The 27,103-nt window shown below is 43.8% G+C and overlaps 1 protein-coding gene across 2 annotated transcripts in view; it reads left to right on the top strand.

Annotated features, from left to right (window-relative positions):
- Positions 1–1,022: 1,022 nt before the first annotated feature.
- LOC142582040 (putative defense protein 2) overlaps positions 1,023–27,103 on the top strand; it is a 33,667-nt gene continuing 7,586 nt past the window's right edge. Inside the window, exons 1-4 of one of the 2 annotated variants that reach the window (XM_075691459.1) lie at positions 1,023–1,198; positions 19,221–19,315; positions 21,009–21,239; positions 25,097–25,307. In XM_075691459.1, coding sequence (XP_075547574.1) covers positions 21,017–21,239; positions 25,097–25,307 — 434 coding nt within the window. In that variant the 5' untranslated portion in view covers positions 1,023–1,198; positions 19,221–19,315; positions 21,009–21,016. The remainder of the gene's footprint in view (positions 1,199–19,220; positions 19,316–21,008; positions 21,240–25,096; positions 25,308–27,103) is intronic. The other variant, XM_075691458.1, reaches the window with a different exon arrangement.

Genomic DNA, 27,103 nt, shown 5'->3' with positions numbered 1-27,103 from the left:
ATTTAGGAAAACTATCATTCACAAAATCCTTCAACAAAAACTACTGTCAAAGTTTTGTGGCTGAAATTTTGTGAAGAACAAGATGACCTGCTTTTTATATTTATAAACCTTTATTAACATAAAAATATACATACCTGACATATTGTATGCCATACTGACCGCAAATAAAGATGGTGACAGCGGAAGAGAACATATAATTGACACGGGAGGTTATTTTTATGTCTTCTCTTCCGCTTTCCCCGTCTTTATTTGCGGTCAATATGATATGCAGGAAACACCAACTAGGCCAAACTGAAGTTCTGACATATTGTGACAACAAAAAGATTGCGCTTAGCCTCAGAGTGATGGCACTGTTACATAAATGTAAGGGGAAATAGGCGACTGACATTATCATTCACTATGACCGCCCTAGAAGGTATATCTAACAATAACAACCGATGTGCCTTCATTTTTTCTGAAAGGACAACTTCCCTAAAGTGACGTTAAATTGGTCCGTCTGAAAGACATATAGCTTCTGTTCTATTGGATGTGTATTAAAGAAACTAAGATTATGTGCTTAAACCAAGAACATACATAAACTTGCAAATTTGCATAAATATCCGTGCAACGGCTCTAAAGTTAACTTTCAGCTCGGCATCACCCCTGAAGAATGAAGCCACTTCAATATCCGGCGTTTCTCCCGTGTGCATGTTGTAATGGCGTCTTCGAGTTTAGCTTAGGGAAATCATGTGTCCCAATGCTACCCCAAGAAATCAAGGTCAACAATTTCGCCATGCATGCTTAGCTGTCTAAGCTTGACAGAGATTCGCCATGGACTCCGAAAATGGAAGGTTTCAAAGTCGAACGGCGCCTATAGCCGGTGATCACTAGAAAGTATGGCTTGTCGTCACGCCCGAGAAGATATGCGGAATGATATCTGTGGAACTGATAAAGTAACAAGCGTTCGCGTATGTGTCCGTTTGCTAAACCTAATCGCGTGCTTGGCGCACTTAGCGGAGATAAGACGTCCGATAGTGTTCAGTTGGCCACTCGTCCTCAGAGGCAAGCACTGAGATATATGCGACTGGATATATAGCAGCGATGTGTTGCACCTAAAGGCTTCCGTACGTGAAGGACGAAGTGAAACACGGATCTCATCGCCTGGAAAAGGAGCTACGAAACTGCGCCTCCGTCGAGATCTAACGCCAACTTAACACGGGTGAGTAACCTCGAGCGGTACGCGATCCTATCCCATCCTGACTCTTGTAAAGTTCCCAAATTCTAAATAATGCAATCTGATAGGTTTTGCAAAAGATAGTTGAGCAGTTAACTCAACGGCATTCTACTGCGTAAAACTGGAAAACTGAGAAACCTTATAACGCAAGGAGAGACAGGCAAACGAAAATAAATGGCAGTGGCTTAGCTCGGCTATGCCAGGACATACGTAGCGAAAGCTATAGGCATAGCATGGTTAGCCTTGGTTAATCTTAATTGCAAGTCCAGGTTAGTCTGGTTGTCTAGCTATGTTGCGGCGTTTAGCCAGTCGTTCGGCGCGCTGTTCGTGTGTTTCCTGGGCGATTCGTTTCCTCTTCATCTCATTCCGATGTCGATTCCAGGCCTGCTCCTGCTTATCAGAATTCTCGCCCTCCATACTGCCGTCTCAGCTGTGGTTGCGGCGCACGCGAGCTCTCCTTTTCAATCCTCCGACATGTTATCAAGCATGTGACGCAGCTGGCGAATCGAGCGGAGGCGAAAACAACGACGAGGAACGCGGTGTGACGTCATGTGCCTCCTCGGAGCACAGCCACGGCGAAATCGCAAGTTCGCGGCCAGTAAAGCTTTCGCTTTAAAATATATACAGTACAATTTCTGTGTTGCCGTTACTATGTCTGTCCCTATCCCCTGGGAGCCACTCGGTTTCCTGGCATAAGAGACCTAGCCGCCCGAATTACTACTCTGTAGGTGTAAGCTGTAAAAAAAAAGACGAAAAAGAACAGAAAATAGAGAAGAAAAGAAAAATATAAGATACAAAAAGACGTTCATGGTTGTTTCATTCAAGAAAAGATGAAACAATAAAAACATGTTATATTATCATATGGTACTACGATATCGATATAAAAAAACGCACCTGCCTTCCGCCATGCATGCACGCTATTCCTTGCAAAATCATTTGCTTTTAGATGCTTGAACCACCGTTAAGGTTCAACGCGCTGGATAAGGTTTTAGCAAGGTGTAAAACTGCGCGAATCGGGCGCTCCTAGTCGCCAACTATATTCGCAGCTGTCTTGCTTTGCATAGCAGCTTCACTTGATATGACATCTACAAACAAGAAAGGAAGAAAAATACAAACGCATGTTGCTGGGTAGGCAGGTTGCGCTTTGGAAGCTATCAGCAGGTTGAGCTTCCCGAGATTGAAATGAGAATGGAGTAGCGTATGAGCTGGAAATATTCGTGACTTATAGCGCTAAAATACGCACACGAGATAGAGGTAGGAACGACCCAGGGGGTTTCTCTGTCGTCCTCCACTACGGCTCCCTCCCCTTGGCGCCCATTGAGTAACTCAGCAAATCACCGCTTATCTGCCCTGCGTCCGACGTGGCTTTCCCATGTCAATTTCTTTCTCTTAAATTAACCTCTAATATCGATTATTCCCGTTTGCTCTCTAATCTACAGCGCTGTCTTCCTGTTCCTTATCATGATGTCTACTATTTAAGGCGAAAGCCTTAGATGGCTCATGGGTCGAAAAATCCGATGTCCGGCGTTATGGCGCCGAAATTGTGTCCCACCAAAATGTGGCACCAAAACTCGCGAGCATTGTCGGGAGTCGAACCCACGACTTTTCGTGTTAATAAATGCCAACGTAATTAAGGCACAGTTATTAGGGTTAATTCAGAGATTCGAAACCGCAGCCTGGGAATTGAATTCAAAACCATTGCTGTTAATCAGAACGCAGCTAGTTAAGGCACAAATAATTGCGTAGAGTTAATTTAAGCTCTCGTTCTTCGAAATTCAATGGCATCAAAATTCAATGGCACCAAAAGTGATTGAAGTCGAACTCACGGCTTTTGGTTGGAGTGTAACCCACGACAATAGGCGTTAAGTTATTTGTGGCAGTGTTAATTAAGACAGAGTTAATTAAGATTCTAATTATCAATAGGGGAGACGCTAAAGTACTGCGAAATAACAGGCCCATTAGCTTACTTTAAATAGTGTATTAGATATTCACCAAGATAATTTCCAATAGAATAAAGGCAACACTTCAGTCAAACAAGAGAACAGACTGGCTTCAGGAAGGGACACTCTCCAATGAATCACATTCATCTCATCAATCAGGTAATCGAGAAATTTGCAGAGTGCAGTCATCCTCTCTATATGGGTTTTATAAATTATGAATATGCATCCGATTCCGTAGAACTACCATCAGTCATAGAGACATTACGTAATCAAGGAGTACAGGAGGCATATGTTTATGCACATATGTTTATATACGTGGTCATTTACACATGAGGCTTGGTAGCTTGCCACTGAGCAAGAAATAATAAGTTTTCTCCACTTGAGGACTTTGTCGTTGTGAAAGTCACGAGTTTTCGTCCTCTAAAAAAATCTGACAATTTCGGCTTTTCACTTTTTGCATTGAATGAAGTTCGTCGGCCTAGGAACGATGAAAAATACCAGCAAACATTAGAGCGTGCAAGAGAATTTACTGCCCTAGCTGTTCTATCACGGTGTTCCGCATTTCCTGACCTGTAGGTGTCGTGATATAACGTCACCGAAATTGGTCTCGTGGGAGTAGCACCTCACGAGGTTTCCGAGTTCGCCCAGCTTGCTCGGTAGTCGAAATGTCGCGATGTCTTGCTAACACGTAATTCTTATGTGAAACGAAACAGAAACGGGCTCGTAGAGGAGAAGGCGGACGAGGAAAGACAGGGAGACGAGAGGAATTTAACCAGAAATGCGTTTGGTTGGAGAACCTACGCTGTGGGATGGGAGAGGGGAATGTGAAATTGAGAGAGAGCGAGAAAGGGAGGAAAGAATGACGCGGTGAGTTTGCACATGCACGCGGAGGGCACACCGAGGTCAAAGCAGTTCACAAAGGGAAGCCGCCCTCAAGCAACACAAGTGTTTTCACAGCCTCGTAGGCCGACGAACGAAGGAGGTGGCGTTCGATACGAGTAGCGCCTGCATGGACATCGGCCGATAGCCCAGGCGTCACAATGCGACCACAGATGGTGCTTGTCTTTGCGGCTGAAATCGAAGAGAGTAGCACAATGAATGCCCAAAGTTCTTTAAGTAAAGCTCTTATGGAAAATTACCTTGGATGGCTTGAAACTTGCCAGTATATTATGCAGGGTTTCTAGGTCGAATATTTTCCTTCAACAGATAAAATGAACTGTAGAAAATGTGTTAGTACTCCTTCAAAGACAGTCGAACTCACAAAGCAGCTTCTAAAGTCGAGTGTTCGGTGGCAGCTCGTTCAATCAGGACTAATTAACTCAAAGCTAAAAAAGAAAAACGACGACAACAAAAAACAGAAAATACAACAGGTTCGGCCTCTCATTCGGGAGCTTTGCTAACAAATGTGAAGCATGTATTTTTTGTTATTTGTGGTTAGTTTCTTCCCTTGTACATACGACTGCGAAGCAGCTGCCTATTAAATATTGGAAGAAGCGTGCTTGGAAGATGCATGCAAGCTATTAAACTGGGAAGGTTCAGGAGTAAGGATCAACGGCGCTTACATCAGCACCCTTCGGTTTGCCGACGACATTGTTATATTCAGCAACACTGCAGACGAGTTACAACAAATGATTGAGCACCTTAACAGGGAGAGTGTAAGAGTGGGGTTGAAGATTAATATGCAGAAAACAAAGATAATGAGGAACAACCGGGCAAGAGTACAAGATTGCAAGTCAGCCTCTAGAGTCCGTGAAGGAGTACGTTTACCTAGGTCAACTAACCACAGGGAACCCGGACCATGAGAAGGAAATTCACAGAAGAATAAAAATGGGTTGGATCGCCTACGGCAGACATCGTGAGCTCCTGACTGAAAGTTTAGTGTTATCATTGAAAAGGAAGGTATACAGTCGGTGCATTTTAGCTGTGCTGACATACGGGGCAGAGACTTGGAGACTGACAAAGAAGCTTTAGAACAAGTTAAGGACCGCGCAAGGAGCGATGGAGCAAAGAAGTCTAGGCATAATTTAAGAGACAGAAAGAGAGCAATTTGGATCAGAGAGCGAACGGGTATAGATGATATTCTGACATTAAGAGAAGGAAATGGCGCTGGGCAGGTAATGTAATGCGCAGATTAGATAACCGTTGGACCATTAGGGTGACAGAATGGGTACCAAGAGAAGGGAAGTGCGGTAGAGGACGGCAGAAGACTAGGTGGTGTGACGAAATTAGGAAATTTGCGGGTGATAGTTGGGATCGGTTGGCGCGGGACAGGGGTAATTGCAGATCGCAGGGAGAGGCCTTCGTCCTGCAGTGGACATAAAATAGGATGCTGATGATGATTATGATGATGATTATGATGATGATGATAGTGTTATAAATGGACTCAAACAAGAAAATATTTGCACGTAGTAATAGGACCGCCGTATTCAAAACCAATAATACCGCAATGCTAATTGTCTGCCATCGTCCAATTAATGGCACATCAATAAGGGTGGAATATTGAACTTCAAACAATAGTTCGGTGATTTAGTTTCCTAAGTTGCATTCTGACGGTGCGTACGATCGACTTTACCCGGTTACCCTGGAATGAAATGACTTACCGTATCGTGTGAAGCATATACTATCGTGTGTTCATATCGATTACCCTTATCTTGCTATCTTTCGACGTTGAAATATCAGCACATGACACTTTACAGGGCACCAACCTTTTTTCCATGAAAGCAGATAACAAATGGAAGCACATGATAAAACCGTAGCGGGCGATTGCCGCTCTGTAAGCACCGCCGAGCAATGCGAGATAATGGCGACATCGTAGGCATTCCTGAAGGCCATTTGCACCGAAGTCTGTCCGAATGCTTTGGACGAACTCATTTGCTAGCGGTGCGCGTAAAAAATATTGTCGGCAAATCTATGAATAACCTCCATGCTCTCAGCAGCCATGCTACCAATTAAATCAAATATTATTGAACTCTTTAAGCGCAATTAGAACTCACAAATAAGAACAGTTCCTTGCTACTCTTAGTCCTAACAACCATTAGCATAATGTAGAATATTTGGGCTGACTTTCTTGTTTGCTTTGGTACTGTCTATATTGTGAGCGTGCACGACGAATGGTCAGACTAAACAAAGAAACGAGCATTTAAACGAACAAAATTGTGAATTCTTAGTGTTTTTGTTTGGTTTGGACAACTGGTGCTCAAGAATATTGATATCAAATGCATTTTAATTTCATGTCAGCGACTGTGCGAAGCCACAGTGGGAGAGCATTGGAGTTCGCCTCATATGATGGCTTAATCAAATAAACATCAATCTTTAGAATTCGCCAGTATATTTGTGTTGGCCAAGTAACAACCTGCCGAAAAGGTTGCAACAAACGTAATTGGAATTTCGTATGTTTGAGCACCTCTCCATGCTGTTTGTCTGCTTCAAGAAGTGAGTGCCCAACTTTAAGTAAAAGTTTGTTCATGATCAAAATAATTCCCCTGAATGCCTATGTTATGAATAGTTTAGTATAATTCATCTAAACAGAAAAGCGGCGTCCCAAAAAGGACGACATATGTGGTCATTACATATACCTTGAATGTTTACTCGAATTGATTTTTGCAACCTCAGGCCGTAAGACAGAAGATATTTCCCTCCCCAAAAAGGTATAAATTCATAAAGGAACTTCTAATCTCTGCATTTCCCCGCAAGGGCGTCTGCGTCAGCTGGCGTTTGGTGTGTTGCGACACCACGTATCCGAGAACACGAGGGTACGTGGTGCACAAGGGCACGAGCCATGTCTTGGGAAAGGGGCATAATGGGGGTTGAGCCGATGCCGGGTGTCTGGACCTTTGAGGCAACACACCTCTTCGGCCTCCACTTCACATAGGCGGCACCTCCAGACTGACCCACCTGTCGAAAATCGGCAGTCACCTTTTCCTGTCCCACTCTCAAATATTTATCTTTCCCTCACATTATTCTCTTTCCTGTCTCCTATTTACTTTATTTCATTTCCAAGTTTCCAGGCGGCTAGGGTTAACCATGTGGGCATGGAGTTCCTTGGCCATGGTCATATGGTTATAGCAGTTACGTATGGCTAGTGGTTTTTAATGAACTCCCGTGTTGGGCTCAGTGGTGAGCGGCCAGCTTAGCTGCCTAACCTGTACGCATTTTCATGAATAAAGCCCTCTGTTCAGCAAAACCTGATCGGAGGCCGAAAAGGCACCGGACCAAGGCAATAAACTTCACTAAACCCAGTGATAGCTTTACAAAGTTTTTTGTCATCACATCTGAAACTTAACAAAAAATTCGAGTTTGTTCCGCTTCCTCATTGCCAAAGAACTAAACGAGTGTATTAATCAGACTTACAAAGCAAAAACAATTCATTCTGGAGGCATCCTGCTCGAAGTTATGACGGCTGAGCATAGCAGACAGATTACGAAACTTGAGAAAATCGGCGACAACATTGTGTATGTCTCCCCACATCGTAAACTGAACTACGCTAAGGGTGTAATCTCAGATACAGAACTCCTAAAATGCCCACAGCCATAATACATTGATAATACAATCTCACTATGGTGATGGTTTTGCACGGAACGAAACATTGATACGCTTCCCCTAACATCGACTGCACGCGCATATGATACAGTCTCGACCAGTCCTCGATCGCATATAGTTGCCGCACAGCTTCAATCTTCCGAAGTGCGCCCGCATGCAAGCCAACTGACGAAGCAAGTTTTGTGGTATGCGCATACACGCGTAGACTCGTCATTGCCATAAAGCAGGACATGCGTGTACGACTGTATTAAGCGTTTACAAACAAGGCCGGAATGAGCATAAGAGCACGACGCCTCAGCAACCAATCGTGACGTCTTCCCTTCTTCATTTCTGACTCACAATGCAAGTCCTCTAGCATCGATCCTTCATGAGGTTACAATTCATCGAATACCTGGGGTTTGATGTCACCTCATGCCTTCATAAACGTGTGCATGAGCTAATATGCGTCGCCTCGGCGACGCGTATGTTGCAGTACCAATCTAATCGCAACCGCCATATTGACGCCCCGTCAGTGCTATCTGCTAATCAGTCGTGCAAACAGCAATACTGACGGTGTCGGAAGGCTGCACGCAGGCATCCTATCGTTGCAAAGAGCATTGCTGTCGGTGACAGAAGGGAGGAAACAGGAATGCTGTTGTTGCAAACAGCACTGCTATCGGTGTCGGAAGGCTGCAAACAGGAATTCTAACGTTGCAAACAAGAATCTTGTCGTTGCACATAGAAATGCTGTCGTCCCGTCATAAACGTATTGACGGATTTTTTGACTGGGCAGGGTGTTCTTGCTGAAAGAAGAAAAAGATTTAGAAAAAAACAGGACAATGAAATTTCAGCCAAGCACGTTGTGCTGACCTTAAACGCTATAACGCTTCTAAATGCCGTTAAGGACGCTTTACCTGTACCTTAGAGTGAGACCGATATTTACCCGATCCCCACAGGTGCTCTCGGCGTCAAAAATACGGGCACGCATCCCAATCATGTCGCGGAAGAGCAACTTGTGCTAAATGCGGACAAACAGACTACGGTGATGAAACGTGCGCAAACGAGTTTTGCTGCGCAAACTGCGGGGTGTCAGCATGCGGCTTTTTTTCAGATCTTGTCCTGAGTGGAAGAAAGAAAAAGATCTGATTGCATTGAAGGTACGGGAGAACATATCATGCAGAGAAGCCAAAAGAGAGTCGCGTTTGTCGATAGAGGCACTTACGCACAGGCTGCCCGCAGAGGGCGCGCGCTGCCGAAGGTGTCAGTTCGAACCCAGGTGGAGCTGCTGGACCAGGTGTCAGCGCTCCGGCCTTCACCCAGACAAAAAACCAGATGCTCGTCGCACCCCTCTCCAAAGAGGCCCAGAGGCTAATTCTGGGGCTGGCGGCAGCCAGCACGCGGTAGAGGCCACAAAGGTCTCAACGTCGGTGCCGAAGGACCGTTTCTCTTTAAGGAAACGGCACCTTCACCGAGCACCAGCAACGATGAATGCCCGAAGGGCGATGATATGATGGAAGTGTCCGCAGGAGACGGATAAAAAGAAGAGCCTACATCTGGTAGGCAAACTAAAGATTCGGTCATTCCCCCTGGAAAACAGAAAGGGGGTAGACTTCCTGTCAATGCTCCTCCAAAGGGGACCTGGCCTGAAAGGGATTTTCGCAAGCTTTTCGCTCATTTACCATGTCATATTTGTGACTTTACATAGCATTTCTTCGTGAAGTACTTAATATTCCACATCATCAAATATGGCTACTATTGTGCAGTGGAACTGCCGTGGTTTAACAACTAATATTGATGACATTTATGATCTTTTCGAGGATGCTGAGGCTCCTGTTACGTGTTTGCAAGAAAGTGATTTGAAAGGTTCCCATAAACAACCTCTGCGTCCATATGACATCTTTCGCAAAGATAGGGAGCAGTCTTCAGTCTCATCTGGTGGAGTCGCTATAGTGTTTACTCAAGGTGTCGGAGTGCGCAAAATGATGCTTAACACCAATTTAGAAGCTGTTGCGGTAAAGGTTAATAACAGTATGTCCCCTGTACTTACCAGGTAAGAATATCACATGAAACGAGCTGGAAAATCTTGCAAAGGAACTTCCAGAACCTCTTTCTTTTATTCGGTGATTTTAACGCTTATAACAACATGCGGGGCAGTAGCCACACCGACGAGAGGGGGAAAATGGTAGAAGTTTTAGATAACTGCAATGTATACTTTTTAACGATGGAAAGCCAACATATTTTATTGCAAAAACACAATCTACTTCAAGCAATAACCTCTCTTGCATCACGCCGTCACTTGCTATGTTTTGTTCTTGGGACGTAATGGAAAACCCGCGTGGCAGTGACCACTACCGTATAGTACTTAAACCGACTGATGTGCCTCCAACAATGCCAAAAATGGAAGCTGGGTAAAGCAGACTGGCGTCCTTTCTTTTTCATTTTTGAAATCTCTGAAAGAGGGATTGAAGATGCCACCTATGTGATGTGATAACTAAACAAATTTTAGAAGCAGCTGAAAACTCCATACCGCTTTTACAATGGAAGCCTCCACGTAGATTAAAACCGTGGTGGGAGGACGTATGGGATAGAACTCGTAGGAAACAAAACTTTGCGTGGTCTCTACTGAACTGGACAGAAATTAGTCCGGGAAAAAGTGAAAAAACTGACGGTTTTCATACAGAATACACAGCCTATATTTGACGAGAAGACGGATCCTAAAGGAAAAGCAGATATACTTGGCGAGCACTTTGCTACAATTTCGAGTAATCCTCACTACACTCCTGAATTTCTAAAGGTAAAGTGCACTACAGAAAAGAAAAATCTTGGAATATCACTAAATAGTACTGAGCCATATAACTGTCCTTTTACAAAAACTGAACTCTTCGATGCGATCAGTTTAGGATCATTTCAGCAGGTCCGGACAACATGCGCTATGAAATGCTGCGATACCTACACACGACCACGCTTGACACAATCCTGCACCTCTTCTACAGGTTGTGGACTGAAGGCTATTCTCCAAAAGCATGGAAGAAGGTGATAGTTATACCCCTTCTAAAACCTGAAAAGGAATGTTCTGGCCCGAACAGTTATCGTCCGATTACTTTAACCAGCTGTTTAGGAAAAGCATTTAAAAAAATGGTTAACAAACGGCTTGTGCACTCTTGGAAAGTAACGGGCTACTTGATCAGTACCACTGTGGCTTTAGAGCCAATCGCCGTACAATCGACCAATTAGTCAGATTAGAAGCGAGAATCCGTGAATCTTTCGTCCAAAAGCAACATTGCGTCTGCGTTTTCTTTGACTTATCGAAAGCACATGATATGACGGGAACACATGGAGTGTTTATGGACTTGCACAGATACGTAATAAAAGGGCACATACTTGGTATAATCAAAAGCTATCTGGAGGACCGAATTTTTCAGGTGATGTTTGGAGCGACTTTGTCTGTTTTATACAGAATAATGGAGTGCCGCAAGGTAGAGTGTCAAGTATTGCGCTATGTTAGTTAAGCTCAACTCCATAATTTTAGTTATTCCGTCTTCCTTTATGTATTCTTCATATGTCGATGACTTACAGCTTTGTTACTCCTCTTGTAATACGGTTACCAGCGAGCGCCAACTCCAGCTGGGCGTAAACTCTATAGTGTGTTGGGCAAGTGAAACTGGTTTTAAATTTTGCCAGGAAAAAACAATATGCGTACCTTTCAGTCAATACCGAAGTCTCGCACCGGACCCAACATTACATATTAAAGGACAAAAAATCACAGTAAATAATGAACAGAAATTTCTTGATGTTCTCTTTGACTAGAAGCCCAACTTCAAAGCGCGCATCGCGTATGCAAAACAGAAATCTCTCAAACCCATAAATCTAATAAAGCTCCTATCCCAGCGATCATGGGGTTCAGATAGAATATGTCTGCTTGGCATATACAATGCAGTTGTCTGGTCACAACTGGACTACGGATTTTTGTATGGCTCAGCTCGAAAGTCTGCATTAGAAGTTCTTGGCCTAGTGCATCATCTTCCACTACGCCTGTGTTCTGGCCCGTTCCGTACGTCTCCCATACGAAGCTTGTATCCAGAAACCAACCAGTTGTCTTTGGAACACAGAGGCTACTTCTTGGAAACACGTACATGATGAGGGTACTACCCTGTTCAACGCATCCTTGTAGACTGCTATATACAACCACGCGCTTTCAGACACATTTTAGCGACAAACCGGCAGTCATTCCTTACGTTTTCACAGATACCGAAAACTCAATGCAGACCTGTGTTACGAGCTAGGTAAACAATTCTTGCAAGATGAACTATCTTTTGCTTCTCGGGGGATGAAGCATGCACAATGCGACTTCTTGTTAACAAAAAACAGAAAACAGTTTTCACCAAGAGAGCCTTTATTAAGAGAATATTTTGAAATAGCATCAGCATGAAATATCTTACAGATGGATCAAAAACTAATGCTAATGTGGCACTGCAGTCACATCAAATCAATTTACAAAACAATTGAGACTTCCAAGTCAGGCTACTCTGTTTACTGCAGAACTCTATGCCATCTCGTCAGCTCTTGAAGACATCCTGAATGAAGAAAATGACTCATCTGACGTATTTAGTGGCTCCTCGAGCTCTCTCCAAGCTCTCGCACCTAGAGTACCATCTAGAAATAGTCTACTAAGGAAAATACAAACTCAATACAAGAAATGTCACAAGAGAGCTTTAAACGTCCCTTTCTACTGGGTTCCGAGTCATGTAGGAATCCCCGGGAACGAAAAACCATATCTTATGGCAGCCGGCACCAAGGATCTGAAACTATTTGATGTTGGCGTACCTCGGAGATATTATTTATTTATTTATTTATTTAGTTATTTATTTAGCTATTTGAATACCCTAAAGTACCCTATTTGAGTACCTTATTATAGAGGCACATCAAAAACAGCAGTCGTAAAACATTGGCAGCAACTTTGGGATAAGCAAGAACGTAACAAGCTTGATTGCATGAAACCTTTTTTACAAGAATGGCGCAGCTGTCGCCACAGAGAAAAATTTTATGATGCGGCTTAACAATGGGTCCCACAAGGCTTACCTGATAAACAATAAACAAAATGCCAACACTGCGGTGAAGTTTTAAACGTGCTACACATTTTAGTAGCATGTCCCGGTTTAGAAAAATGGAGGCAAAGATATTTAAAAAGAAATTTTACGTACAGAAGAATCCCTTTCCATCCCATGCACTTATTGAGCAATGAACCACTTGTGTCATATGACGATACATTTAACTATTTTAAAGCCACAGGAACCCTGCAGGAATTGTAGCACATTTCATGCTCTTATATTTTTACTTGGCCATTTGCACCCGTTTGCCAACTTTTAACAAATAAACTACTTCGAGAAAATGTACTTGGTGCATTATAGCCGGCACGGCTGCTGCGCCATTAGAATCCTAAAACATCGTCATCCATCTCTGCATTTAAATTACATCGAATAAGTTCCCCTGACTTTTCCTGGTCTCGTTATTTTGGATAGCTTCATATGGTTCTGAGCAACAAAAAAACGAGCCCCTCCATTCCCTTCGACTTCTCGTTCGTATACCGGGTGTCCCAGCTAACTTGGACTAAGATATAAAAAAAGGAAAAGAACAAAGAGCTCTAAAGAAATCATACAAACTACATATTAGCGCTAGCGGTATGCACTTCCGACTGCAATTTTTTTAATCACTAAATAATAATTATTTAATTATTTGTATTTGGTCAACCTTTTAATTATTGCTTGAATCTCTGAATCTCTAACATGTCAATTATGAAGTTGCACAGCGCCTCAAATAACCTGAGATTCAAGCATTCTTTTCCCGTTAAACTTTGTCTGGTTGCTTTTGCCGAAAAAAAGAGAACAAAATGCCGCGAATACGAAAAGTCATGAGTCATTCCAGTCTGTGAAGGTGTATGACAAGCGAAGCTGTTTAGCGCACGACACAGAGGTGACATAGAATTTTGAACAAAGGTACTAACTTATTTATTGTCCTGATCGGTGGTCATCCTGACCGTAGGTACGCACACACATTCTCGTATAACCTCTGTTATTCGATGCGTCCATTACTTAAGACAATGCATGGCTAATACCCCCTTAAACAATGGTTCATGGCACATTAAATTAAAAGAATTAACGCGGCCTCCCAATTACGACGACATAAGAGAAATGAAATTCTGGTCTGGTATGATTTCGACGACACATCAGGGCGATATCGGCATGATAGCCTCACACGCTTGCAAGGCAAAGCATCACGTGTTGTGGCCGCGACTGGCCGAGACGTTGGGTTTCCAACCTCCTCGCGCTACTCGCCACTGGCCGCTTCGACAATCCCTGGATTTAGCGTTGAAATTCGATGATAAACATCTCGAATTTGGTGCGACTTTCAACTTTTTTTTAATGAGGGTGCATTGAAATGTTACGGTCTTCAATTTAGCCCTCTAAACAACCACCCCTAAGGCACCGAAAAAAAGTTATTTGACATTATTTTTCGCTAATAATTCTTCTGAAGCTCACGTTATTAATGTTGAATTCCAGTGGCGGAGTCGGAGCAAGTTTTTCTGCTAGTTTCGGAGCAAGTTTGTTCCAATGGCAGAATAAGGGCGGGAGTAAGGTGTTCCAATTAGAGAGTCGGAGGGGATTCAGAGCGGGAGTCACTTCGTCGAGCAGAAAAAGATGCTCCGCCAAAATCGACGAAGTGGACAGGAACTCTGCGTGACGTATTTCCTTTACCACGTTTGTCTGCTGGGAGGCGCCACCGGTCGCGACTCGCGAGGAAGCAAAAGCTGCTGCACGCTTGGCGAGATATCCATTCCGCACTTTTAAAAAAACAACAGGTGAACGGCGCTGAAGCGACAAGTGACCGGTGCGGCGGTGCTGGGAGCAAACAGCGGAAGTAAATGACAACACGCAAGGTATCCTGGGTAGCTCGGGAACAGAACTTCCGCTTCCGCCTTGCTCCGGCGGCGCAGGTTTTGTTCCACTCGCGGATCTGGAGGCGTTGCTCTACGCCAGAGTCGAGTGCTCACTCGCGGAGTCCATCGGCTGCTCCGACTCCGCCATTGGAATTCAACATAAGTACGTCCACCTCGCCTCGGCACTCCTCCGCCAAAACGTCTCGTTCGCTGCGTTTGCAACCTTCTTGTAAAAAATGTGTATTTTCTAAAAATACATATAGATATTATGATACCGAGACCCCGCACCTCCACCACTTTATAATACCGAGACCAACCAAATTGTCCAGCGCTGTTTATTCTCAAAAAAGGCGACGCCCCCGCTCATGCGCGAAGAAGTCTAAGAACAGGGAAGATGATGACGGTATATATAGATAAGATGAGATATGATGAAAATATATATATATATATATATATATATATATATATATATATATATATATATATATATATATATATATATATATATATATATATATATATATATATATATATACGTTCCGGCTGTTGGACCAGCCTTTCTCAAAGTAAGAAGTGCATGCATTCTGAATCGAATCCCTTTTTAACATGCTATACATAATAGTAATCACGCTGCTGACAACACTCAATGAAGTATGACGGTGTAAAATAGAGACAGCACATTGCAAGTTAATAAATGGTCACCCACGCACAATAAAAATCACAAAGAAAATATTGTGTAGTCATGCCCTTCCCGAAAGAATCTACTCATCAGGTATATTGATGATGGCATAAACACGGCCGATCAATTGAACCGATCCGACACTCTTAGAGGCAACAGCATGCCCGACAGACCTGTCTAGACTAACCTTGCGCTTACATACTCAGCATGTGCACCAAACGAGTTTTCTCTATTGAAACATCTCCATAATATTCTGACCCAAAGGCAACATCGCAGCAACATTTTCTGCGAAACAACCTCGCGTTGTGTACCGACGGTCTAAGGATCTCCGCGACATGCAGACATCGTAAAAAGTAAGTGATTCCAAGAGTGTGCTCCTAGAAGCAAAGCCCGTAGCAATGTGCACATTCATATGCAATCCACATAGAACGTCACCAGCACGTTTTTAGATTTCACCTTAAAAATTCACGGCTCATTCAGTTGTGATAATTGCAACGTAATATACATGCTCCGATGCCCTGTATGCAGAAAGCAATATATCGGCAAAACGGAAACATCGTTTAGAATATGCTTCAATAACCACAGATCACATGTTAGAACGCTTCCTAATCGTTCGTTATATTAAACATTTTCGCTTACCGAGACATTCCTTTGAAAAACTGAACTCGAATGTACTTGTATAGGGCTTTCTTTGTCGTCACGATCGCGAAGCCAGCGAGTCTTACCTAAGCTCCAAGTTTAACATGATTTTGGCTTCTAGCGTGAAGTGAAAAACGGACACAGAAAGGAGCATACAGGTTTTAATAATAAAAATTTAGTTAGTCCTGTCTGCTCCTTTCTGTGTCTGTGTTTCACTTCGTGCTAGAAGCCAAAATCATGTTACCGTACCAACTCGCCCAACTGTCTATCCTTTTGCCTCCAAGTTTAACACTTTGCCATCTGGTACAAACGAAAGCGCGGGTACCCCCACGAACGTAGCTACAAAGCAACCTGAGTTGTGGGCTAGCGTTTATTCGCTATATGTAACATTGTACGTCTCTTTGTATCGCTTTTTTTTTCTCTCATCTGGACAGTAACATTACTAGTGCGTGAAGCGTAATATTATTTGATGCTTTGATTGTACAGGTGAAAATAACAGCCTTCCGTCGCATATCCTGAACATTATCGCGGCAACCGAGCAATTTCTAGCACGTCCGATCCGACAACAATATTGGGCAGCACTTATAAAATATTTCAGATCGTCTATGTTTGGCCGCTTTGTTAACGTTGTGCAGCCTTGTGCACCAGTGTTCTATCTCGGTACTGCATGCAGGTGTGGACAGTGCATTGTTTCGCCGGGTTAATTACAGTTGATCCGTAGAGCACATGTCTGTTGCGGTTGCTTATCTATATGCACGAGCAACAGTTCGAGCATAGCGCTTGTCGAAAGAATATTCCTTTAAGTATTATTTTATGTGCATGTGTGAGTATTTCGTTAACTTTCGCAGTACTATCGCAATTTTTGCACTGGCATACTTGATTGTTCTCGAAAGTAGCGCGATTACTATCATGCATCATATATAACATGTTATAAAGGGATTGCGGATGCAATCCTTTTTTTCCACCTGCGGCCAGTTGTTTTTTTCATTCACTTTCATTTCCGTTAATTTATCATTTCTTTAATTGAATTAGTAAGTGCCAGTAATTTCCCCTATATTCTCCCTGGTGTCTGCTCATTGGCTGCTTATGATATGATTAATAAAAATCGGGCCCCTCGGTTCCCTTTCTTCGCGTTCATTACGTTACGAGGGTCTCGAGTCGTGCAACGTTGATGCGTTCAGGTAGCATATTTGGGTTTATTGACCAGTTTCCGTCACCCAAATCGATCAAGTAATCATGACGTCTGTGGCCGAAAGGATGTTCCACATACGCGGCGTAGGTTCGAGAGTGGTGTCGCTGAATACCACTCCCAGGGTTAGTTGGAGGGAGTAGTAGAATATAAATACCGCAGAAAGTGGATGGGAAAACGCCGCAGGCGGTAGCTTATTTGGCAAGAGCATCGCCCGCGTGATGCTTAGACGTGGGTTCGTATCCCACCTGCAGCCAGTTGTTTTTCCATCCACTTTCATTTCCATTAATTTGTGTGTGTGTTTAGGCGACAATGTAATTATATGCGTCCCATCTATGCGTGCTCGAAAATGTGTCCAACGAGCACAACAGGAGCCACGCACGTTGGCGAGGTCTCGACCCACGTTCTCTCGGCTCAGTTTCTTTCGGGGAGGATGTTTGGCCCTCGAGGCGACAGGCTAAGTAAGCATTAAATCACCGACGCTTGGCCTAGAAATTCTGAATATTTAAGGACACTCGAGAGAAGCGCTTTGTCGCATCTCTCAATTTGAATACATCGCACTGAACGGCTGCCAGCTTAAGCAATAGCTCCCTGCGCGAGACAACATTCGTTGTCCCGAAGCGCGCAATCCCGCTGGATCGGCTAGGAGAGAGGGGCCCTCACCGACTCGGTCAACAGCGCTCCAACGAGAGCACAATGCCTTCGCTCGGCACCGTGCAGGAAGCGGCGTTACCACGCGCACATGGCTCCGCCTATTTAATAATGCATCGAAGCCGGTCGTGAATTTTTCAGCTCCTGGCGAGCGGCAACGCGGCCCTCTCGGCGTCTCGCGCCGCGTTCCCCAAGGAGCCCAGCGACCGGCGGATCCGGCGGCTCCTTCTCCTCGTCCGGCCCTCTAGTTGCTGGCGGACCTCATTCGGTATTCTTGTATGCGTCTTCGGCGCAGTTTGGGCTCAGCCTGCGAAACTAATCGAGCTCGTTGACGCCCTTGGTCGTTGCTCAATTCCTTCCCGACAGTTTTCTCGTCCGCGCAGGTACAGGCGAGGCGGGAGCGTTAGCGACAGAACGTTTTTGGCAGACTCGATTCACTGGCACTGTTTGCTAAGGATGCTCCGAGGGAGCTGCCAGGCCAGCAGTGCTGCTTCGCTTACCCATTCTCGTGCGATCCATGAACTTCCTGTGTTCCGTTAGATTACGTTCGACGCCGCATCGCAATTCTCACTGCTTGAGCCCTTGGTTATCTGTGTGCCTTGAGAACTTTTTGCAGCGGTATTTTGTGTCGTTTAGTAGTGGTTTACGACCCGGCTGCTGGGCAAACCACAGCGCGAAAGAGTAGCCCGCAGCTAGCCGAGCCCCTGCTGGGCAACAGTTGGCTGCTCTGTAAAGGCTGGCCCATGTTCGCCATCGCCCTTGCCGTGGTTGTCCATAATGACCCCGTCGTCGCGATCTTGAAAATGCGACAAAAGCGCGGAACGCTTCTCTCGTCATTTACTCCGGTGCACCGTCGGTCTGATAAGTTTATCGTCGTCGCCGTGCCATTGGGCTCGGGTGCATATGTCATGAATTTATGGCTTTGTTGCCATCGCGTCGTCGTTAATGTTATGTTAAAAAAATTTCTTTTGTAGCAAATAGCTTAAAGATGCTAAATGTCTAATAGAGTTCTTTTTGTCATAACGATCAACTATAATTATGCCTCCCCTTTGCTTGACATTCGGCTCCACGCCTTTCATTTTCTTTTTCAGCGCTGAGCAGCATAGTTGTTACACCAATGACGAGATAGAGGCACCTTTGACACCAAGAGCTTTATCGAGGCTGACCGCGATAGAAATTGAAAGTATTTGCCGCTGTAGTGTAGTATAGATCATTAGAAAAAGCAGAGCGGTGGCACAGCTTGGACCCCGAAGTCATAGACAGAGAACAACTTCGTTGGAACGCTGTCTCTTCATTTCTGCTCGATTTGAATATTATTGGTTTTGGTCGGACGAAAGGCATGACGACATCACCTATTGTGCACAGGGTGTGTTCGTTTAATGAATATATGTTTTTTCTTAAGGATGTTCGTGTGCTTCGTGTTCTAGGTTCTAATTTGCATCCCCAACTTGCCGCAGGTGGGGAACGATCACACAACCTTCGCAACCACAACCTCAGTTGTGGGCTTGCGTTTACTCGCTATCGAAGGTTGAAGGATCGTCCACCATCTGCGGCAAGTTGTTTTTTCATATACTTTCATTTCCATTAATTTATCGTTTCTTTATTTCATTCATTAAGCACAAGTAATTTCCCCTTTGTTCTCCTTGGTGTAAGTGTTTGTTGGAGTTTTTCATTTAGTGCTTCTTACTCTTCTGGATGGACTATGATAAGTGTTGCAAGAATCTATAACAAAATAAATTTGCAGCTGAACGCTTGAGTGCTCTTATTTGCCGTCTTTGGCAACAGCGTCGCGTTTCGCTTGTAAAGTATTCGGCATAGCGCTTTTTTTTTCAGGATATTGTTATTCAGGTGTCTCTTTGTGGAATTTTAGCCTTACTCACGCAACCGTGCTAGCGTGACGATACATAAAAGAATTCGACTAAAACTGTGCAATCAGTAGCCAGAAATCAGGCGCAGTGTGTCTCGCATCACAAATGAAAGTAGCGACAACGTGATTATTAGGTTCTTGGATTTACACTGCGTTGCCAAACTTATAGACATGAAAACTACGATGGAGCATATTTATGCTGGACATCATAAAGTGTAGTGGAGCATATCTCTTCGACATTATTATGCGGTTATGCTGCAAGTACGCTTGCAGCATAACTGCATAATAAGGTTATTGCCTCAACAATTATCTTCTTGAGCGTACTTTCATTGTTTATTACTGTGCCCTCGGTACATACCTGTCGAGAACGCTGCTCAACTGAATGTACCAATGGTTAACGGAGCCCTGACGTCAAATTTCCTTCCTTTAATTCCTTTGTTTGTTTGTTTTTCATTGGAGGCCCTGGACTTCAAAACCTTAGAAAATATGCTCGAAATCTTCAAAGTGAGCTAGATGGTTTGCTATTACAGTTTTTTCGCGTATCAGTTTCGATTCCATTCGCCAAGACGTGCTGGTCATGACGTCATGACGGTGATAGAGGTCACGCGCTAGCAATGCATCGTGATGTTTTCGCAACCACTCCGGCTAGCTCGATCATCTGTTATGGGGGGAAGTCGAGTAGCGTAACGAGTTGCGCGACCATATGTAGCAGTAACTGAAGATGTAGCAGAAAGGTAGTGCAACAAATTGCGCTTAGAATGCAAAAAAAGGTAACAGAAGCAGTGTGCTTACCGATGTTATAAATTCTTTCCGTCTTTTCTACAAGAAAATTACGCATTACATTGACCACAGCTCACACATCATCAAGTTTTGCTCAAGAGTGTTCGTATCACTATCACATATAACATTAATCAAATCAGGCTTGGCACCCATATAACAAATGCTACCAGCGTGAAAGAGTGCTGTCTGAAGGACATCACACTAGTCCAATATCTCTCTAGCTAGTTTAGTTCACCGGATGCCCTAAATGATCAGTACAACTATTACCCAAACTAAAAAAAAAAGATTTTCACGATAAACCTCGAGGGAGACATTTAACGGAGCAAACACAGTGTATTGCTTGCGGCGGCCTGTTAATAGGAGCTGTATCCATACTAAGGAGAAGCGTACGTTGATATGTCTGGTTGAACACTTGATGCGTCTTGACATTCATTCATACGGCCAGACACGTCGTTTAATCTGTGTCAGACTATTATTCCATGTTTCTTCAGAGATTTGGGAAAGAATAATTTCAAAGTTCAATTTAGCATTGTCAAATATGCACCCCGTAACGTCAGACAGAAATATTAAAACAATGTTATGTGCATTGCACTTGCAGGTCTGTGAATGCAAATCAGCATGCGCCTACGAGAGGTATGGTGGACTACAGCACTATTGTTGCTGACGTCTGTACTTAGTGCGACTTTAGCTTACCCGGACGGAGCCCCGGAAGTCACGTGTGATGACATGATGCCGTTCCACAACGGAGCCAGGCAGCTCAACGGCAGTGACTCCCCCTATCGGCTGGTGCAGGAGAAGGCGACGTTCAAAGCTAACGAATCCTTCGCAGGTGAGGACTGAAGGATACCCGAAGGACAGCCTTTATAATACTCAGAATGAAGCACCGACTATGTTCCATTTGGAGCCGTATTCACATATTTTCTTTTACCAAATATGATGCACGACATGCGACCACTTCGTACCACTTGAAATAATAATGGTGAAAGCATTACCGCGTTTCTTTTTGGCTTGTTAGAGCAAGCTACTGGCTCCATGGGTACTCTAAATTAAAGGCTAAATAACGTAAGCTAGTTCGCAAGATTAGCTATTGAGAAGGCAGAACAGCTCCTTGTTACCATGTGTGCCAGTTTGGTATAGGCGGGAAGCGGATGCCGCAACGAAAGACAATTGCCGACGCCGCATTAGACTTTCTTCAATGGCCCTTTGTAACGTCATGCATTTTGACAGCCTCTGCTCACAGCTAGTTCAGAAAAACCTGTGAGAAAAAGTTACACTAGCTTTGAAACGGACGAAAAGGAAATCCAACGAAGATGCCGAGGAACAAAAGTTGGAGTGGTGTCTTAGACGTCAAGCAAGAACACCGAGGAATAGAACCATTAGCAAAAATCGTCCACCTTTTACTCTTGTGTTTTTCCTTACCGCCGAAGACATACCGCCGTGGGTGCTTAGTGGCTATGGTGCTGGGCTGCTAAAGAGGAGGTCGCGGAATTGCATCCCGGCCACGGCTGTCGCATTTCGATGTGAACTAAATGCGAAAACACCTGCGTTCTTAAATTTAGGTACACGTTAGGCAGCCCCAGGTGGTCGAGTTTCCGGAGTCCAGCAGTACCCCATGCATCGTAATCATATCCTGGTTTTGGCACGTAAAACCACACATTTTTTGGGGCCGCCGAAGATAACAGAACAACCAAGGAACCTTTGAAAAATCACTAACTATAAAAAAATTCGGAAGAGCTAAGGCTACCCTGACATCAGTCAAATCACGATCGTGTCATTGGTTCTATGTTTTAGATGGAATAGTCGCAAATAAAGTTTTCGCCTTCACTTGGCCCAGTAACAGACAACCTCCTTCCCTAAAGAGCTGCGAATGCAGTTTTCGATTAATATTCCACAAAACGAAACCAATTTGACGCTTATTTTTGTCACCTTGTTACGTAGTAGCTAAACAGCAGAAATGCAGGCGCCTCGGTATCTGAAGAACAAAACACTGTTTAAAAACTGACTTGCACGTTACATGAAACCAGAAATTTCAGCATCAGTATCTTAAATGGCTCATTCTACGTCAGTGTTTGATAGCTTGTACACTCCTACAGCTCAGGTGTGTTATGAATATTTAGTGGCCTTTAAACTTAACACTATAAACTTCTTTCTTCATATAGGACGTAGTACAGAAACAAATTATCAACCTAGATGTTTGCATGTACATTCTAGCATGCAGTTTGAAGAAGGTGTAAATGAAGAGCACGGTGCGCTGATACTTAGATTGGGTTGCTGTATCTGTAGTTTATACGTCCTCGTGATAAAAAAAGCTTTTATATATTTTAGTTGCCACTTATAGGACCAGCAGTACAAAATTCTAGCATCAAGGAATTCCCAAAAAAAGAAAAACTTCATTTTTCAAGCTCAGTACTTATCTGCCTCGTAATGATACTACGTGCTAAATTTCCTTTTACAAAAGACGTTCACCAATACAAAGTCAATAATGGCAGCGTTGACGAAACAAGTGAGGTGGCCTGTTTTTAGACAGCAAATTAGCTTTTCAATGATCGTAGTAAAAATTTTCTGGTGGCACACATCAGAATACAATAATTTTTTTCTTGAACCAAGTAAACTTCTTTTTCTTTTATGAAACTAAAAATTAGACATTCGTGCATTACGTCTAGATACGTTCATTAATATTTGCCACAATGCATCTGCATGGCTAAGGCAAAATGAGGCATCTTACTATTCCAAAGATCAAGAGTTGTGCGTTGTATTCCTTACCAATGAGAGATCAAGTTGTGTCATAGCCCTTAAAACAGAATAGTGCCTTTCTTGATCACTCTATCTTGTTTAGCGAAAGCTCATTCGCTAGGTTTATTAGAGCTGTCGTCGTGATATCACGTAGGCCTATTTCTGCCGAGCAGTTTTGCGAGAACCCACTAAGTGGAGGAAGATTTATTAACGAGAAAGATTATCATTCACCCAGCCACTTAATTCCACATAAAATGTACAGCATTAGAAGATAGTAGAAAAAAACTGGCATAAAAAGGCCTCAGAGAACAAAGCAAGAAAACTAGTCATGTGACATGATTACGCAAGAGTTAATTAATATATTAGCTAAAACAGCTTATTGCACTTTTTGATATGTGGATTCAGAATGGATTCGAGCACTCGTCCTATCATTAGCACTGGTACTGAAGTGTTTTAAATAACGGTTTGCATAAGGCTGTCATTAGAAATAATGTTGCCTAGGAGTAGGTGTCCCCGGTGTCCCCTAGAACTAAAAGTTAGGCAATAATGAAAAGAAGCGCCATTGTTTCATAAATTACAAGGACACAGACATTTGGCATGCTTCAGAGCTTAGCGTTAAACAAAAATTAACAAAGAACATTTCAAAAGTTTTTAATGTACCGGATATGAGTAATTGCGATTATGAAATTAATTACGTAACAGAAGGCAAACAAAGGCTTCATGTATGGGGAGCGTGAAACCAACACAGCTTTATTTTTATTATTACCGCAGCATTACGAAGAGAAAGGGAGTATTCAACGTACTGGCTGCCTCAACCTTTCCACAGTGACTCCTGTTAAAATAAACGAAACAGTCTGAACAAAAAAGTGTCCCAATATCATCAACCTGCGTGTCTATACGCTCAACCAGTTGAGTGTTACGCAAGCGAAAGACATAGAAGGTTAATGAAAACATGCATGAAAGCATAAACTTTGCTAACGTAAAAGAGAGTGCAGAACGAAATTAGAGATTGTAAACTAATTCATTGTAAAGGCAAAAAATTGGAGGACGTTTAAGCTTCGCCTTTAAAACTGGATTGCCGATAGCATTCAAAGATCCCTGTCTGCTTCTCACGCTTCCGGGCAACTGCAGCTTATGTAACCGTAATGTTTACTGGGAAACGCTGGCGGCCAACGCTATGCACGAAGGCGAGCGTTCTGGTAGAAACGCAGCCTCTTGCGTGGGCCGATCCCAGAGGCTGTGCACAGCCGCGCCAAACTTCAAACGGCAGCCGGAAAATAGGTTTGTGTTTGAGCTTCCGCGTAACAGAATTATGTTTTCTCGTTTATTGAAATTGTAATCCAACGCTATCATGTCTGTTGGTTGGTCGTACTTTGCTAATTTTCTGACGCATTTTACTTTGAGAAAGTCAATTAGTTCAGTAACGCCTATGTGCCACTCTAAGGTACTGCGTGGTCGGGATGATTTTTCGCTAACGGACGGTGCCGCCAACGCCAACACCAGATTTTCTGCGGCAAGGTAGCCTTAACGATGTCTCCTTAAATTACGCGAGAACAGCACGGAGCTTGCATGGTTAAAGTTAGAGAGGCTTCGCTCCTACTGAGCCAATGTTAATTGAACCGATTAACCAAAGAACTGTCATTGCGCTCGTAAGTACAACTTCTCCACTGCACAGTTGATAAATAAACTGCCGAGCCATACTAATCTCTGAGTTCTGTAATAGATACACATTGGTATAAAATTATCGATTAAGGACCGGGCTTTCTTGGAGATAACCGGCACTGTTTCATTTGGTAAAAAATACCGGGACGTTAATGCAGGAGCGATTATTGCAATCTGATCAATGCTGGTAAAGTCAAAGATCTTATTTGCTGTTAATGTTCAGCAATCAGATATCGATCACAGCTGCACAGATGAACCTGACAGCTATTGCTTCTTTCACGAACGCTGCAGTAACCCTTTTCGCCAAGAGCTCGCACTTCAAGGGCTTCTTGGTGAAAGCTTTGGACGAGCAGGGTAACGACGTTGGCCGCTTCCTGCCCGGCGCGAACTACAAGCCGATGCACGATTGCTCCGGGGCCACGCACAAGAGCAAGAAGAAAAAGCGTGCCGTCAACTTGCTGTGGCAAGCCCCCGTCGACAAGACCGGAAGCGTGCGCTTCAAGTAAGTAATCGCTACACTCAAGTAAGTCGAGAGAGTGTTTGCTTTTTTCGTGTTAATCAGGAGAAGCGCAGCCTAAAGTTTCCTGCAATAATTATTAGAGGTAATTCTGGCCCTGCAGTCGTTCAGCCACCATGGGAATGATGGAAAGTACATGGATTTGTCTGATCCTAGAGCTTGTGGATTTACACATTCTTGCAGCTTTATTTATTACGCTTTATATGCCTTCATTGTCGTAAATTTCAGGGCAATCTATACTTTTCGAAATGCAGAAGATACTGCGAACGCGCACAATCGCTACAGATATCGTAATACATTTAGCCATTCTGTGTACTCCTTATGTAGCAGTTAGACATTCTCGAGGATTGGTAATGAATGGGCCCATTCCCGTTAGCACGTGCTGCGCGCCACAGTTGACCCAAGAATGGAATTGTCCAAACATAACACATTAAAAAATTCAAGGCAGCAGTTGCATATCCTGAGTTACTCCGTGAAAAGATTCCATGAATTGCTTAAGAAATGCATATCAGATAACGTTATATCCTGAGGTCTTGCAGTTTATGAAATGATTGACTTGGATTTTTTAGAGTACAGTTGCAGGTAATGGCGCTATTTTGTCGGTCAATAGTAAACCACAGTATTCGGCACTCCGTGCACGAAACCCAGTCGTAAATCCCCATAACGCTTCGCATTAAGAATGGTGACCAAATAAAATCTAAAGTTGCCTTGAGACTTGACATCCCGCCGTCGGCATTCTCGAGGACATTGAAAAAGAGGTACGGCCATGAAATTTGGACCGATTTGAGGAGCCTTTCCTGCCATTAAAAGCGCATACGTGTCTACTGGTGCGGAGCGACAAGCGGTAGCTTGACTAATTTCAGGCATTTCATGCAATTTTTCACGAGACGTTCGCCGGACAAGGTGCCGCCATCATCCCTTGACATCAAGGACACCAAAGACCAAAATGCAAAGGAGCGGCCATCTACAACCTGTACCAAGGCGGACGTAAAAACTGATTGGCGACTTTTCATGCCCAAGAAGTAATGCGAAATTGAAGAAGTGTGAGATTCCAGAAAGACCACATCCGTACAGTTTCTTCTGGAACACACTTATGGAATGAAGCATCATTAAGACTACTAAAATGTCATACCACGAGAGCATGCTGCAAGCGTTTCTCGTAGCCTGAAACGAGAAAAAAATTTTGAGCATTGCTTTGCAGAAAACCATACATCTCAAAACCAGACATCGCACATTCTACTGGTCTCGTTAGAGCGCTCCAAAGTGTGTTTACATTCAGCTGGTCGAAATCGATCGCTCTGAACACATTTGCCTTGTTAACTCAGAGCAACCCACCCCAGTTCAGAGTGTTCAGAGGCGCTCCCACCTTCAACCTGGAAGCGCGGCCGAGATCTGACAGAAACTGGATCACGTGCTTACTACGATTGCTCCGGGACCAGCTAGTACCTTCGGCTGGTGCAGTCATTCTCTTTCTGAACTCTCGAGAGGGCTCCGCATCGCTGTACAGCGAGTTGGGGTGCGGTGGGAACCAGTCAGATGCACCAATAGTCAAACGATAAAGAAAACCGTACGCCAAACATTACTAACAGCTTCGTGGAATCAGCGTTTTGTTGAGTACATGTCCGAGAGCCATCGGATGGACGGCGCACCTCCGACAAGCTGTAGGAGTGCGTACACAAGGTTGTCAGCGTGAACCCCGAAGGCAATTTTCTGTTGTGCACCCTTACCGAAGGTATCGCTCTTGCCGCGGACGGGGGAAATGTCCGTATTGTATTCGGTGA

The sequence above is a fragment of the Dermacentor variabilis genome, chromosome 5 (assembly GCF_050947875.1).
Source record: "Dermacentor variabilis isolate Ectoservices chromosome 5, ASM5094787v1, whole genome shotgun sequence".
NCBI classification, from domain to species: domain Eukaryota; kingdom Metazoa; phylum Arthropoda; class Arachnida; order Ixodida; family Ixodidae; genus Dermacentor; species Dermacentor variabilis.
Note: the sequence above shows the minus strand (reverse complement) of the source record. Positions and strands in the feature narration are given on the sequence as shown.